This window comes from Chiloscyllium plagiosum, chromosome 22 (genome assembly GCF_004010195.1).
Source record: "Chiloscyllium plagiosum isolate BGI_BamShark_2017 chromosome 22, ASM401019v2, whole genome shotgun sequence".
NCBI lineage: Eukaryota > Metazoa > Chordata > Chondrichthyes > Orectolobiformes > Hemiscylliidae > Chiloscyllium > Chiloscyllium plagiosum.
The window spans coordinates 38518231-38535936 of record NC_057731.1 but is presented as its reverse complement, the minus strand read 5'-3'; the positions used below and the strand labels follow the sequence as shown (position 1 = coordinate 38535936).

At 41.6% G+C, this 17706-nt stretch overlaps 1 protein-coding gene across 1 annotated transcript in view; it reads right to left on the bottom strand.

Moving 5' to 3' along the window:
- Window positions 1-16372, bottom strand: part of ccdc172 (coiled-coil domain containing 172) — a 60946-nt gene extending 44574 nt beyond the window's left edge. Inside the window, exon 1 of the mRNA XM_043713166.1 lies at window positions 16256-16372. Coding sequence (XP_043569101.1) covers window positions 16256-16372 — 117 coding nt within the window. The remainder of the gene's footprint in view (window positions 1-16255) is intronic.
- Between the last annotated feature and the right edge of the window lie 1334 nt (window positions 16373-17706).

The following is a 17706-nucleotide window of genomic DNA, read 5'->3' as shown; positions in this document are numbered from 1 at the left end:
TGGTGTGTTCTGTGGTGGAACTGGTCCTCCTGGGAGCAGATACGACGAAGGCGGAGGAATTGGGAATACGGGGTGGGATTTTTGAAGGAGGTAGGGTGGGAAGAGGTGTAATCCAGGTAGCTATGGGAGTCAATGGGTTTGTAAAAAAGGTGTCAAGTTGGTCGTCATTAATGGAGATGGAGAGGTCCAGGACGGGGAGGGAGGTGTCAGAGATGGTCCAGGTAAATTTAAGGTCAGGGTGGAATGTGTTGATGAAGTTGATGAATTGCTCAACCTCCTCGCGGGAGCACGAGGTAGCGCCAATGCAGTCATCAATGTAGCGGAGGAAGAGGTGGGGAGTGGTGCTAGTGTAATTACAGAAGATGGACTGTTCTACGTAGTCAACAAAGAGACAGGCATAGCTGGGGTCCATTCGGGTGCCCATGGCTACCCCTTTATACTGGAGGGAGTGGGAGGATTCGAAGGAGAAATTGTTCAGGGTGAGGACCAGTTTGGCCAAACGAACGAGAGTGTCGGTGGAAGGGTACTGTTGGGGACGTCGGGAGAGGAAGAAACGGAGGGCTTGGAGGCCCTGGTCATGGCGGATGGTTTTACCTATGAATCCTGGGTTTGAGTGGATCTTATCAAATATTAGTGCCAAATGTTAACAGTGCGGCTGCTCCACTCATTGAATTGCGAAGGAAAGGCAATATGTTTCAGTCGACAGTGGACTGTTAGAAGGCATGCAACAGCCTGAAAACTGTGCTAACCAATGCCCCAGTATTAGTCACACCTAATTATGCAAAGCCACTCAAAATGGTTATTGATGCAAATGATGTGGATATTGGTGCTGTGCTCTTCCAAGAAGATGTTGAGAAAATAGAAAGATCTATCGGAATTTTTCCAGGAAATTGAAAATTTATCAGCAGAAATATTCAACAGTTGAGAAGGAGACTTGGAGCTTGGTGTTGGTGTTACAACATTTCAATGTTTATGTAACCAGTAACACATCTGAGGTAATCATATACACTGATCATAACCCATTGAAGTTTGTGGAGACATTTAAGGACAAGACGCTCGACTGTTTAGATGGAGCTTGTTGTTGTTACAATCATTCAATTTGGAAACTGTGCATGTGGCAGAACAAGAAAACATGATTGCCAACGCATTGTCAAGAATTACATGAGAAATGGAGGCATTTGGTGGCAGAAGTAAAACAGGCTAAACAAAATGTAGTAGTACGCGTTTGCATGATCATTGTCACTGTAATGTATATGGGTATTGTAGTGTACTAACAATTTAGGATTAAGGGATTTTAAAATGAAGCCATCTTTGGATATTTATTTTTTTTTTAAGTGGAGAGGTGTGATGCTAGCCTTTAGCAAGGTTATGTTGTCCTTGTTTTTTTTCAGGATGTCATAAAGACATAGGCTCTAAAATGTCTAGGTTTCAATGGGTTTTTAGACCAATTTGATTATGGCTAACAGATACTCCCTCAGGAAAAAAGGTTTTCAAGTTTAAAAAAAAACACTTGTACAACAAAGTGGGAGTGGCCAGTTCTCCCAGTTCAACTTTTCTCTGGTTTGATTTGGTATTGGCAGTCTGGTTATTCACTGAAAGCAGTCATAGAGTCATAGAGGTATACAGCAGGAAAACAGACCCTTCGGTCCAACCCGTCCATGCCGACCAGATATCCAAACCCAATCTAGTCCCACCTATAAGCACCCGGCCCATATCCCTCCAAACCCTTCCTGTTCATATACCCATCCAACTGCCTCTTAAATGTTGCAATTATACCAGCCCCCACCACATCCTCTGGCAGCTCAAGCAGCTTTGACGCTGTTGGTCCAAGAAACAGCTATATGGAAGAGGGTGTTCCATGCTGCCACCTCACTTTGCTTTGAAGGAATTAATTTTGCAATATAGCAACAAGAAAATGAAGGATTCCTGCCTACTGTTAGTTGTTGTGAAGATGTGGGTGTACTGTACCTTTAAGAGAGTTAAAAGCTAGCAAAAACCATCTGACAGCACTAAGTGTTCTGAACAAAAAATATAATGTAACATTTGGTCGAACAACCCGATTAGTTGGTTGACTGGAGACAAAAACAAATTTGAATTCAGCCAATCAGTTTAAATTATACACCATAATTGCCACCTCCAATCAAGTTTGAACTGAGTACATTGATAATCTTAAAAGCCAATGACACAATCCGATGCACTGGGGGGTATAAGACTGGAGAAAATTAAACAATTGAGAGGAGAATTGCCAAGCTACCAGCATGTAAAGACTGCCTGAAAAATAGCTCTCTAAAAGATACCTTTATCAATCAGTAACATGTGAAGCAGAATCCCCAAGAAGAAAAGATGGCAGGAATATAGAGGAGAACCGAAAGGTACCTGCTTTTGATATTTTTGAGAGTTTTGTTTTGTAAATTTTAATTGGGAGTTTTATTGGACTAGTATTGTGGAAGGGGAAGGTAAAAGATAGGTTAGAGGAAGGAGTTGTAAATAGTTGTAGTTAATTATTCTCTGTTATACTTTAAGAAATAAAGTTTGTATTTTTACTTTAACTAGTTCTTGGCCTATTGAACTTTCACAGATTACCACATGGGATAAATCTTTTCTATGTTGCTGGTTTTAAATTAGCAGAGGGGTTTACCCCATGTCATAACAGTCTGGGGGCTCAGGTCCGTGATTTGAACTGGTTTAGACAGATTTTAATAGATCTGGGGGTACAAAAAAATCCCAGCAGATTTAAACATGTGCAGGTTAACGTAGGTGAGACAATTTGTTTAATTTCGGTGACATGTGGTTGATTAAATTAAAAGTAAGAGAAATGGCTCTTAAAATTGCTGAAGTGGTTCAGAGATTTGAAGATGATTCTCAAATTTGCCAAGAAAGTTTAGAAAAGGAAAAGGCCATACTTTTAGAATTAGCAATTAAGTTAGATTTGAGTTTAACCAAGGATAAAAGTAAAGCTGAAATTGTAAAGGGGTTACTCAAACACTTAGGTGTGTCAGGGAAAAAGACAAGTGCAGGAGGTAAAAAAACTTAAATTACAATTGAGGAAAATGGAGTGAGAAGATAAACAAAGGAGAGAGAAGGTTCTTAGCTGAGCAAAGAGAGAGAAGAAAGGGAGAGACAAAAAGAAAGAGAATTTGAACTTGAGAAGTTGTGACTTCTTCAGCAAAGTCAAGTTAACAGAATGCAAATTAAAATTTTAGAGAAGGTATTAATATATTTAAATATGTCAAAAACGCCGCATTTCGATGAGAAAGCTGTTGAAACCTTCTTTATTTCATTTGAAAAATTGGCTAGGCAGGTGGAGTGGATCAAGGATTTATGGGTAATGCTAGTTCAGACTAAACTGGTAGGCAAGGCTAGTGAGGTATTTGCCTCGCGTTGTCAGATGAGGTGTCAAGGGATTATGAAGAGGTTAAAGAGGCTATTTTAAGTGCTTATGAGCTAGTACCAGAGGCATATAGACAGCAGTTCAGAAACACAAAGAAGGAACCAGGACAGACTTATGTTGAGTTTGAAAGAATTAAACATAGTTATTTTGATCAATGAGTGCATGCTTTGAAAATAGATAGGACCTTTGAGGTTCTAAGAGAGATTATTCTGCTGGAGGAGTTTAAAAACTCACTTCCAGAGATGGTAAGAATTCATGTAGAGGAACAGAAAGTTCAGAAAAGAGAAGGGTAGCAGGACAAGTTTCCGGCCAGAATTTCATCTTGTGAGGGATAGAAAGGGAGATCCTACACTACAAAACCAAGAGTCGAATGCACTGGTAAGATATTACCACAGATTAAAGAAGTCCAAGAGGGTGGACAGGAGGTGAAAGGTTTCAGGTGTTTTCACTGTAATGGAGTGGAACACAGAAAATTATAATGCCAGTGGTTTCAGAAGAGCACTAGGAAAAGGTGTCTTCACTGCCAGAAGGTGGGACACGTAAAGACACAGTGCTGGTCATTAAAGAAAGGCGCTGTGGGAAAATATGTGGTAAAAGAAGCTAAGCGAGTGGCGTTAGTGAAGGTAGTAGAGGAGACTCCAAGAAGAGCCGAGGAGCTGCAGGTGCATGCACAGCCTGGCCAGGGCTGGGTATAGAGTTAGTACCAGATCGCTACAATAATTCGCCTCTGTGGGTAAAACTTGCTCAGAAAGAACAGGGCGAGAAGGATAAGAAGTTATAATTTTGAGAGATTCAGGATCTAACCAGTCACTGATAGTAAGGGATGAGTGAATATGTACTCTTTCTGATCTGATACCTGAGAGTGTGGCAATTTTGTGGGATAGATGGACAGAAATTTAATGTTCCCCTATGTAAGATCAGGTTGGAGTGCCAACTTAAGACAGGAAGTTATAGTGGGAGTGATTGACAGAGTGTCAGTTCCAGGAGTTCAGTTTTTTCTTGGGAATGATTTAGCAGGATCCAAGGTGGTAGTGGCACCCCTTGTTGTGGGGAAGCCTAAGGAAGACCAAGAAACTGAGGAGTTAAAACAGAAATATCCCGGTATTTTTCCAGACTGTGTGGTAATCAGATCCCACTATCATAAGTCACTGCATGAAGCAAAAAGTAAAGAGAAAGATGAAAGAGTTGAGGTTCAGTTAATGGATACCCTGCTTGACGTAATGGTGCAGGAAAGTCCTGTTCCCTGGATGCTGCCTTACCTGCTGTGCTGTTCCAGCAATAAAGTTTCAACTTTGATCTCCAGCATCTGCAGACCTCACTTTCTCCTGCAGGAAAGTCCTGAACAGGCAGAGGGTCAGACAGAAGTGTTTACTCCTGAAAGGCTAAGAGACTTGCAGCAGCAAGACAAGACAATAAAAGATATATATATATATGTGGATGTGTACTCTGAAAAGTAGGCAGAGAATATTCCAGAGGTCATTATCTGAAAGATAGAATCCTAAGACGGAAATGGAGACCACAGCAGGTTAGTGCAGAGGAGAAATGGGCTGAAGTGCACCAGATTGTGTTGTCGGTAGCACACAGACAGGAGGTGTTACGGGTAGCACATGAACTACCTGTGGGAGGTCACCTAGGGGTACGAAAGACTCAGGCTAAGATACAAAAACATTTTTATTGGCCTGGAATACACAAGGATGTGGTTAACCTTTGCCGTATGTGTCATACATGCCAAATGGTAGGTAAGCCACAGGCGGTAATAAGACCAGTATCTTTGTTGCCAATTCCCGTATTTGAAGAACCTTTCACGCGGGTATAATTGATTGTGTCGGTCCCTTCCCAAGAACTAAAAGTGGGAACCAGTACTTGTTAACCATAATGGATGTGTCTACCAGATTTCTGGAGGCAATTCCATTATAGAGTATCAAAGCAAAAAGGATAGTAGAGGTGTTAGTAGCTTCCTTCACATGGTATGGGCTACCCAGAGAGATTCATTCGGGTCAAATTTTATTGCGAGGCTGTTTAAGGAGGTTATGGATAGGTTAGGTATACAGCACTTTAAATCCAGTGTATATCATCCTGAATCCCAGGGAGTATTAGAAAGGTGGCATCAGACCTTGAAGACCATGTTGACAGCATACTGTCAGGACTACCTGAATGATTGGGATAAAGGAACCCTATTCATTTTGTTGGCCATTAGAGATGCCCCAAACAAATCTACTCAGTTCGCTCCCTTTGAGTAAATATTTGGTCATGAAGTGAGAGGCCCTTTGAAATTAATTAAAGAAAAATTGACAGGACCAAAGTCGGAGATCTCATACTTGGATTATGTATCGGAGGTGAAGGAGCGATTAACTAGAGTAAGTGAGTTAGCTAAACAGCACCTAAAGGAGGCACAATATAGAATGAAACAGGTGGCAGATAAAAGCTCTGAAACTCAGACATTTTCCCAAGGGGATGATGTGTTAATATTGTTACCAGTGATAGGAGATCCCTTCAAAGCCAGGTTTGGTGGTCCCGTTCAAATTGAGAAAAAGTTGATTCAGGTGAACTATCAAGTAAAAATGCCAGATAGAAAATAAAAAGTATCGGGTATGTCTCGTGAACATGTTGAAACCGTATTATACTAGAGAGAAAGAACTGGAGAAACAGATGTTAGCTACTGCCCCACAGGGTGAGGAATCAAATCCAGAGGATGTGGATTTTGATAGATTAAACAGATTAAAAAACGAAGAAGTCCTTGAGGAGTGGGATGGGTTAGTAAGCTAACTGTCTCAGGAGCAGAGAACACAGTTGAAAGAGTTGTTACTGCAGTATAAGGACATATGTAAGAATCAGATGGGGAGGACTACTGCTATTGTACATGAAGTAGACATAGGGAATACTGCTCTGATAAAACAACACACATATCGACTTAAGCTTTTCAAAGGCAGACAGGTCCAGATGGAGGTGGTGCCCATGCTCCACGCGAACATCATCAAATCAAACCAAAGCAAGTGGAGTTCGCCGATTGTCTTAGTTCCCAAACCAAATGGGACTCAATGATCCTGTGTAGATTATCAGAAGGTCAACGCCATTACAAAATCGGACACATATACAATTCCTAGATTGAAGGACTGTATCGAGAAAGTCGGACAAGCCAGTTACAACACCAAGTTGGACTTAATGCGTGGTTACTGGCAAGTACCTTTATCAGGGACGGTGCAAGAGATTTCTGTGTTTGAAACACCAAATGGGCTATATCAGTTTAAAGTGATGTCCTTTGGAATGAAGAGCGAACCTACCACATTCCAAAGACTCATGAACAGAGTTCTGGCTGGGTTAACAAACTATGCAGTCTATTTAGACGACGTAGTGATTTTTAGTAATTCTTGGAAAGATCACATGGTACAGTTGGCAGAGTTCTTTCAACGACTACGAGAAGCAAAATTGGTGATAAACGTAAATAAAACTGAATTCACGAAAGCAGAGGTGACGTTCTTGGGACATAACATCGGTCACAGAAGGTTGACCCCACGGAATGCAAAGAAAAAGGTCATCGAGAAATTCCCACGACAAACCTCGAAGAAAGAGGTGCTTCGATTATTAGGACTCAGCTCTGCTCCCCACCTACTCATGCATCTGTCCAGACGCATCTTAAATGAATCTACCGTGCCTGCCTCTACCACCTCTGCTGGCAACATGTTCCAGACACCCACCACCCTCTGTGTAAAGTACTTGCCACGTGTATTCCCCTTAAACTTTTCACTTCTCACCTTGAAAGCATGATTTCTCATTATTGAATCCCTCACCTTGGGAAAAAGCGTATCTCTATCCACCGTCTATACCCTTCATGATTTTGTAAACCTCAATCAGGTCCCCCCTCAATCTCCTTTTTTCTAATGGAAACAAACCTAACCTACGCAACCTCTCTTCATAGCTAACACCTTCCATACCAGGCAACATCCTCGTAAACCTTCTCTGCACCCTCTCCAAAGCATCCACATTCTTTTGGAAATGTGGCGACCAGTACTGTACACAGTATTCTAAATGCAGCCGAACCAAAGTCTTATACAATTTTAACATGAACAGCCAGCTCTTATACTCAATACCCTGTCTGATGAAGGCAAGCATACCATATGCCTTCTTGACCACTCTATCCATTTATGCAGCAACCTTCAGGGTACAATGGACAAGATCTCTCTGCTTTTCCCAGGGCTCTTCCTTTCATTTTATAATTCGCTCTAGAATTAGACTTGCCTAAATACATCACCTCACATTTGTCTGGATTGAACTCCATCTGCCACTTTTCCGCCCAACTCTCCAGTCTATCTATATTCTCCTGTATTCTTTGACAGTCCCTTATGCTTTCTGCTACTCCACTAATCTTCGTGTCATCCGCAAACTTGCTGATCATACCAGCAGTGCCCTCCTCCAGATTGTTTATGTATATCACAAACAACAGTGGCCCCAGCACTGATCCTTGTGGAACACCACTGATCACCTTTCTCCATTCGAGAAACTCCCTTCAACTACTACTCTCTGTCTCCTGTTGCTCAACCAGTTCTTTATCCACCTAGCTAAAACACCCTGCACACCATGTGACTTCACTTTCTCTATTAGTTTACCATGGGGAACATTATCAAACTAAAGTCCATGTATATGACATCAACAGCCCTTCCTCCATCTATCAACTTGATCACTTCCTCAAAGAACAGTATTAAGTTGGTAAGACACGATCTCCCCTGTACAAAACCACGTTGCCTATCACTGATAAGCCCATTCTTTTCTAAATATAAATAGATTCTATCCTTCAGTACCTTCTCCAGCAACATTCCCACCACTGATATCAGGCTCATTGGTCTGTAGTTACCCGGAATATCCCTACTACCTTCTTGAACAGGGAGATAACTGTGGATGACAAGCCTCCAGTCTTCCGGCACCTCACCTGTGTTTAAGGATGCCTCAAAAATATTTGTCAGGGCCCCAGCTATTTCCTCTCTTGCATCCCTCAGCAACCTGGGATAGATCCCATCTGGTCCTGGAGATTTGTCTACCTTAATAACCGCTAGCCTACCCAACACATCTTCCCTAATTATGTCAACATGATCCAGATGAATCAAACTTCCATCTCTAATCTCAATATTCATTATGTTCATTTCCTTAGTGATCACTGATGCAAAGTAATCATTCAGAATCTCATACATTCTCTCAAGTTCGAGACACTTTCTTCCTTCATTATCCTTTAGTGGACCAATCCTTTCTCTAGTTACCCTCTTGCTTCTTATATAAGAATAAAATGCTTCGGGATTCTCCTTAATTCTGCTCACTAAAGCTATTTCATGACCCCTTTTAGCCCGCTTGATTCCTCATTGACGACTGGTTCTACTCTTCCGATATTCCTCCAGGGCCCATTCTGTTCTTAGCTGTCTGGACCTTATGTATGCTTCCCTTTTCCTCTTGGCTAGTTGTACGATTTCTCCTGTCATCCACAGTTCATGAATTCTGCCTTTCCTATCCTTTGCCTTCAATGGGACATGCCTATCCTACACTATCTTTAACCTATCTTTGAAAGCCTCCCACATATCAAATGTGGACTTCCCTTCAAATAGCTGTGTCCAATTCACATTTCCCAGCTTCTGCTTAATTTTGATATAATTGGCCTTGACCCAGTTTAGTACTCTTCCCTTAGGACCACTCTCACCTTTGTCTACGAGTATTCTAAAACTTACAGAATTATGGTCACTGTTCCCAAAGAAATCCCCCACCGCAACTCCTACAACCTGTCCTGGCTCATTCCCCAATACCAGGTCCAATATAGCCCCTTCCCTCATCGGACTATTGACATACTGACATATAGAAAACTCTTCTGGACGCTTCTTCAAAATTCTACCCAATCAAGACCTCTGACATTAAGTGTATCCCAGTCAATGTTGGGAAAATTAAAATCTCCCATCACCACTACCCTATTGCCTCTACATCTTTCCATAATCTGTTTACCTATTTGTTCTTCTATATCACACTCACTGTTGGGAGGCCTGTAATACAGTCCCAACAATGTAACTGCACGCTTCTTATTTCTCAGCTCCACCCATAATGCCTCACTACCCAAGCCCTCCATAGTGTCCTCCTTTAGCACAGCCATGATATCATCCCTGATCAGCAATGTGACTCCACCCCCCTCCTTTTACTTCCCTCCCTGTCCTGCCTGAAGCATCTATATTCTGGAACATATAGTTGCCAATCACGCCCTTCCTTCAACCAAGTCTCTGTGATTGCAATAACGTCATACTTCCAGGCACCAATCCAAGCCCTACGTTCATCTGCCTTACACACTTTACTCCTTGCATTAAAGTAGATGCATTTCAGGCCACCAGTTCTCTTGCGTTCATCTGCTCTCTGCCTACTCTTCCCCTTATTAATGCTATCCTCATGATTCTTACAGTCTCCAATTTCCACCTCACTGTCTACTTGTCTTCTTTTCTGGTTCCCAACCCCCTGCCACATTAGTTTAAAACCTCCCCAACAGCAGTAGCAAAACCTCCCCCAAGGACATTGGCTCCAGTCTGGTTCAGTTGTAGACCGTCCATTTTGTGATAGTCCCACCTTCTCTAGAACCGGTCCGAATATCCAACAAATCTGAACCCATCCCTCCTACACCATCCCTCAAGCCACGTGTTCATCCTGCCTATTTTTTCATTTCCATGCTGGCTAGCACGTGGCACTCGTAGTAATCCCGAGATCACTACCTTTGAGGTCCTCCTCTTTAACTCTTCCCCAGCTCCCTGAATTTTTCTTTCAGGACGTCATCTCATTTTTTACTTGTATCGTTGGTGCCTATATGCACCAAGACATCTGGCTGCTCACCCTCCCCTTTTAGAATGCTCTGCAACTGATCGGTGACATCCCTGACCCGAGCACCTGGGAGGCAACATACCATCTGGGAGTCCCGTGTTTGGCCACAGAACTGCCTATCTACTCCCCTTACAATAGAATCCCCTATGACTATGGCCCTACGAGTCTTTTCCCACCATTCTGAACAGCAAAGCCTGCCACAGTGCCATGATCTTGGCAACTGTTGCAGTTCCCTGATGAGCCATTTCCCCTAACCGTATCCAAAACTGCATACCTGTTTTGGAGGGAGATGTCTGCAGGGGATACCTGCATTGCCTTCCTACTCTTTTTCTGCCTTTTGGTCACCCATTCACTGTCTCCCTCAGCAATTCTAACCTGTGGTGTGACCGGTTCACTAAACGTGCTAACTACGACCTTCTCAGCATCGCAGATGCTCCACAGTGAGTCCATCCACAGCTCCAGAGCTATCATGCGGTCAAATAAGAACTGCAGCTAGAAACACTTCTAACAAGTCCAAGAGTCAGGGATGTCAGCCACATTCCTGAGCTCCCACATCAAACAAGAGGTACATGCCACAGGTCTGAGGTCCCCTGCCACTGTAAGCTTAGCTTTATATCAACTAACTAAAACCAAACAGTGCACTTAAATATATGAAAAAGAGAGATAAAGAAAAAATAAAAGCCTTACCTATTAAAGACTTTTTCTTCTGGTTAGAGGAGGGGGCGGAAAGGGAGATACTACATGTGTAGTATCTCGGATTTAGCCGCTGCCCAAATATATACTATGTCCCAACTTTCCCGGCATTCTCCCGGTCTCCACCTCCGCTGTGTCACCCGCTGCTCCTGGACAGGAAAAAGTGGGAAACTTACCCTTCCCGGCAGTCTTAGCTTTTCTCCACCTTCTTGCCTCACCGCTCTGCAAAAATAGAGGCCCGACTCCCGAGGTAAGTGCTTTTTTTAGGTGGAAAAACTTACCCTTCCCGGCAGACCTCGCTTCTCTCCACCTTCTCTCCTCGCGCTCTGTAAAAATGAGGTTTTAGCTACACCAAACTTTTTAAAACCTTTTAAAGTCGCCATCGATGCTAATGACATAGGAGTTGGAGCTGTACTCCTACAGGAAAATGAGGATGGGATTGAACTGCCAATTACTTACTTTTTGAAGAAGATCAACATCCATCAGAGGAAATATTCCACAATCGAAAAGGGACTATTGAGTTTGGTACTGGCCTTACAACATTTTAATGTGTATGTCACAAACAATGTGTCGGAGATGGTTGTGTACACGGATCACAATCCGCTTATATTCTTAGAACGTTTTAAAGACAAGAATATGACACTATTTACAGACTTTTAATTTAAAAATCATACATGTTGCAGTTTGGAAGAATGTAATCGCAAATGTGCTATCGCAGCTTTAATTGATAGAGTTTAGATGAGATTTGTCTTTATTTAATGTTATACATATACAGGTATATGGGAAGAAGTTAAAGTGAACGTATACAAAAGTTATCTATATGTTCGGGTAATGTGTTTAAAAAAATGAAGTCATCTTTTTATTATAATGGTTCATTTTTTCCTAAGGGGGGAGGCGTTATGAAGATGTGGGTGTACTGTACCTTTAAGAGAGTTAAAAGCTAGCAAAAACCACCTGGCAGTGCCAAGTGTATAACATTTAGTCGAACAACTCGATTAGCTGGTTGCCTAGAGACAAAAACAAATTTAAATTCGGCCAATCAGTTTAAATTATACCCCAAAATACCCATCTCCAATCAAGTTTAAATTGAGTAGATCGACAATCTTAAAAGCCAATGATACAATCTGATGCTCTGGGGGTATAAGACAGGGGAAAATTGAACAGTTGAGAGAAGAACTGCCAAGCTACCAGCATGTAAAGACTGCCTGAAAAATAGCTCTCTTAGAGGTACTTTTATTAATCAGCAACCCGTGAAACAGAATCCCCAAGAAGAAAAGAAGACAGGAATATGGAGGAGAACCGAACGCTGCCTGGTTTTGAGATAAGAAGTTTTGTTTTGTAAATTTCAATTGGCAGTTTTATCGGACTAGTATTGTGGAAGGGGATTGTAAAAGATAGGTTAGAGGAAGGGGAAGGGGAAGGTAAAAGATAGGTTAGAGGAAGGTGTTGCAAATAGTTGTTAGTTAATTATTCTCTGTTTACTTTAAGAAATAAAGTTGTTAATTTTTACTTTAACTAGTTCTTGGCCTATCAAATTTTCACAGATTACTACACAGGATAAATCTTTTCTGTGTTGCTGGTTTTAAGTTAGCAGAGGGGTTTAACCCCATGTTGTAACATAGTTGAAGAAGGGATTTTTGTTTTCTGCAAGTAAAATGGAGGATTAAGTACAATGGAGACAATAAGGACTGCATATGCTGGAAGTCAGAGTCAATAGATGTGGGACTGGAAATGCACAGCAGGTCAGACATCATCCGAGTAGCAGGATAGTCAATGTTTCAGGGTGGGGCAAGTGGGATGGTGATAGGTGGATCCAGGTAGGGGGCTATTGTGATTGGTCAGTAATAAGGGTGGAGCAGATAGGTGAGTAGGCAGATGGACAGGTAAGGTCAGGTCAGGGAAGCGAGGAGGAGAGGGAGGGTTGAACATGGGATAAGGCCGGGGGGTCGAGGGATTTTTAAGCTGGTGAAGTCAATATTGAAGCCATTGGGCTGTAAGATTCCCAGGCGAAATATCAGGTGGTGTTCCTCCAGTTTATGTTTGGCTCACTCTGACAGTAGAGGAAGTCAAGGATGAACACGTCACCAGGGTAGTGGGAGGGAGAATTAAAATGGATGGGAACCAGAAAGTCATGTTGGTTGATGTGTACAGAGTGCAGATGCTCTGCGAACTGGTCCCCAAGTCTGCATTTGGTCTCCCTGATATCGAGGAGACCACATCAAGAGCAATGGATACAATAGATCAGGTTGAATGAAGTGCAAGTGAAACTCTGCCAGATCTGGAAGGATTTTTTGGGGTCTTGGATGGAGGTGAGAGGGGAGAGATCAGGGCAGGTGTTGCACCTCTTGCGGTTGCGGGGAAAGATACCGAGTGTGTTGGAGTTGGTGGAGAGTATAGAGTTGACAAGGGAATCATGGAATGAACAGTCCCTATGGACAGCAGACAGAGGTAGGGAAGAAAATATATTTTTTGTGGTAGAGTCTGATTGTAGATGATGGAAATGTTGGTGGGTGATGTGTTGGATTTGGAGGTTGATGGGGTGGTACGTAGGGCTAAGGGGACTGTCCCCTTATTGTTGTTGGGAGGAGGGGGTTGAGGGCATAAGTGCGGGAGGAAATGCAGTTGAGGGCATCCATAATTATAGAGGAGGGGAAACTATGGTAGAGGATTTCTGGGATGACCTGGAGTAGAACGCCTCATCCTAGAAACAGACGCGGCCTCGATATTGACTTCATCAGCTTCAAAATTCCTCCACTCATGGCCTTATTCCATCTCCAGCCCCCACCCCCCTTGTGTCCCTGACCTTACCAGTCCATCTTCCTACTCACCTATCCGCTCGACCCTTCCCACTGACCCAACCTCAATATCCTGCATCCATCTATCAACATCCCATCAACCCTTCCCATAACCCCGATCCCCTCCATCTATTATATGTCTGGCCTCCCCTCACCCTCCCCAGACCCAATGAAGGGTTTTGGCCCGAAATATTGACTTTATGACTCCTCGGATGCTGTCTGACCTGTTGCGCTTTCCCAGTCTCACACCTATTGATTAAGTACAATGGATTGTTCCTGCCCTTCCACAAACAAATAAGCAATTTACATTCTTTTTAATGACTTTACCAAATAAATCCCACACCCTGCAGCTTTAAAGACAATTCCATTCTCTTAATATCTTTACTGAATAAATCCTGCTTTTTGCGAATCTATATGATGAACCCCATTCTCTTTTATAAATTCCCCATGATTATTCATGCTGTCTGCAGAGCTACTAATAATACTTACTGCCTTACAGCTTTTTCCTGAATAAGTCCAGCTGCCTGCAGATTTAATACATTTTCCTGTCTTTACTGCAGTTTAATTAATGAATCTTCTGCCTTCTTCTGCAACCTTAATAGTCTAACTTTCTTCTTCTGTTTGATTGCTTAGGCTTTAAAATTTTCCCACTATTGCCATTATCCAGATTTTGCAAAATTCCAGGTGCTGCAACCTCATTATACAATTCTGTGACCCTTAAATACCCTTATTGAAGCCACATTGCATGGTGTACAGAATAACTTTAGTTTTCCTCCTTGCTCACCAATGAATGTTTGCTTGATCTTTGACTGAACATCAACTCAGGACTGCTATGGCTACTGACTGTAAGAAAGAACCATGAATTGTTAGCCTATAATTGCATGATTTGAACTTTAGACATTTTTATAATTTCCATACACATATGAAGAGACAAACAAAGAGACAGGACAATTAACAAACATTATGGGTAGCGAATGAAAAATAAAGGGTACCAGTCTGAAAGACAGACATCAACAATTTGTTTTCTTTCGACTCTTTCCAATTCTTTGGTAAAGATGCAAGGTTTTGTTTACACAAAATCTCAGTCTTTCATTCACTGATTGACCCATCCTCTCCATGCTTCTGAAGATGGATTTTATACTTTTGTATTTCAATAAATATTAACTTTTCATAAGTTAGAGAGGAAGAGAAAAGGAAAGCACGCGCGAGAGAGATGCTTTTTTGGCAGATTAAAGCTTCTGTTTTACCCGATAAGGCTGTAGTCACCCGCCCAGGAACAAATCCGAAGGTGTAGTGATGCTAAACTTTACTGAACATGACTAGTTGATTAAAAGGTGAGTTTTTAAAAAAAATGATTCTGAATAGATAAGCCCTCATCCCAACACTCAGCACACTCGCACACACATAATTCTCCCCCACTTGATACAGGTGACATTGTATATACAACTCACAATACTTGTTTTTAAACCCGCCACACTCAACCAAATGCTCATTGAATGTCATACACATTTTATGTTACATAGATGTTTTGTGGGATAAAAACATGCTATGAAAATGAGTGGTAAAAGATTAGAGATTGTCTTTGCTGGCTTGATTGCAGAGAAAAAGGAATTCCTAAACTAAATGGGTAGGATGCGCGTCCTCAAATTTTATAAAGATGTGATTGCAAGGGATCCTACTTTCACAGAATATAGAGGTCTTGATTAATTTGCTTTGAAATTTTAATTTGATATATATCAAAGTCTTCATTTTAAAGTGAAAATCTGATCTCTTAATTATATTTTATTTGTATGCAGATAGAAGGCCTGAACTGGAGATCCACTTCAATCTCTTTAAATGGATTCACACAAGCCATGATTTGGTTTAGGTAGTAAATGTTTCTAATTAATCACTCTGAAAATAAATATAAAAATATGTAAAAGATTACCTATAGTTGTGTTTGTCCATAAATTGGCTTTCTGGAGAAGTACAAGTGGTTATGTCTCTTTCTGCTTTCGTTACCATGATCAAACTTTTGGAATGTTTTACATGTTGTGGGAACATATTCACCAACCTCACAGACAGCAACCATTCAATTAGAAGGCCCACTACCACTTTCACAAAGGCAACTGGTGTGAAGAATAAAGTGAGCCTTTGGATTTCTGAAAGTGCACAATGTTTAGCATTCCTCAGTAAACTACTTCTGAATTTCTACTTTGAAAGGATTTCTGGTTTTACAGAATTACAACAGCTTGCATTAAAGGCACGAACTAAACTTGTATATGGAGAACCAAATATACAAAAACAGTTTGCTGGACACACATAGCAGGACAATGTGTACCTGTAGATTCAGGCACACATGTCCAGGGGGAACCTTTTTCAAAACAGACAGCTGCACTACAGTAAGGAGAATGGGAAAAATACAATTGTGAATGCCGACGTCATGCTTTAATCTGCTCTCCCGACTGATGAGACTGGCTAAAGTAAAATTCTGTTTTATCATAATCTATAACATTCTAACTTTTAACAAAGATGAGATACAAGTGCAAGGATTAAAGACTCTTACCAGAGTTTCATACAAGAGATTATTTTCCTTGGTCATTTCCTCTCTTTGCTTCGTAAGGGTTTCTTCTTGCTTCTTCAGCAAATTCCAATGGAAGAGTTCTTCTGAAAGATTTTTCATCTTTTCAGTAAATATAATGTTCAATGGGTTAGATGAAGAATTAACATCATCGATAAAACTACAGAGATTTTGTGTGACCAATTAATGAATTAAGGACCTGGCTCATGAGGACATTGTTTGAATATTAAGTTCTGAATTTGCACCCCACTAATGGTAAGAGTTAATGAGTTTTAAGAACATTTGTAGCTCAGGTTGAGGTTCTGGATGTAGGTTTGCTCGCTGAGCTGCAAGGTTCATTTTCAGATATTTCATCACCATACTAGGTAACATCATCAGTGAGCCTTCGGATGAAGCACTGGTGGCATGACCCGCTTTCTATTTATGTGTTTAGGTTTCCTTGGTTGGTGATGTCATTTCCTATTGTGATTATAATTTCCTGTGCTGATGTTATTTCCTGTTCTTTTTCTCAAAGGGTGATAAATGGGATCCAAGTCAATGTGTTTGTTGATAGAGTTGCGAACTAATCTTGGAGGAACTGTTGGGCGAAGTTCACAGCACAGAATCAGATAAGTTAATTGTTGTTTAAGTCTGTCCAAGAGAAAGGCTGCAGTAGTGGGTACAGTGGATTCTTTCGTGATTATATGTTTTTTGGAGATAAGTCTCTTGATTAAACTTAAAATATAAGCCATAGCTATTAATTTAACCTGTGGCAGTGTTTGTAGAGGAATAAGACAGTGTTATTTTCTGGGTCTGTAGATTGTGAAGGAGCAAAAATGGCCTTTACAGTGATATGTACTTCTTGTCAGATGTGGGAGTTTAAAGAGAGTTTAAGGGTTACTGCGGATTATATCTGCCATAAATGCTGTTGGATGCAAATCTTATCAGATCAAGTGGATCGGTTGGAGAGACAAATAGAAGCAATGAGGAATTTGCAACTGCAACAGTATGTGATGGATGGCAGTTATAGGAAGAGGGGAAAGTCTCAGATACAGTCACATAGATGGGTTAACTCCAGGAAGGGTAAGAGAGGTAGGCAACTAGAGCAGAAGTCTTTTGTGGATATACCCATTTCAAACAGGTATGCTGTTTTGGAAAATGTAGGGGGTGATGGATTCTCAGGGGAACATAGCACAAACAGCCAAGTTTCTGGTATGGAGACTGGCTTCGATGCAACGAGGGGTACATCGGCTTCCAAGAGATCAACTGTGTTAGGGGATTCTGTAGTCAGAGGTACAGACAGACTTTTCTGTGGCCAGCAGAGAAAAAGCAGAATGGTGTGTTGTTTCCCTGGTGCCAGGATCAAGGATGTCTCAGAGAGGGTGCAGAATGTTCTCATGGGGGAGAGGGGCCGGCAGAAGGTCATTGTCCACATTGGAACCAATGATACAGGAAGG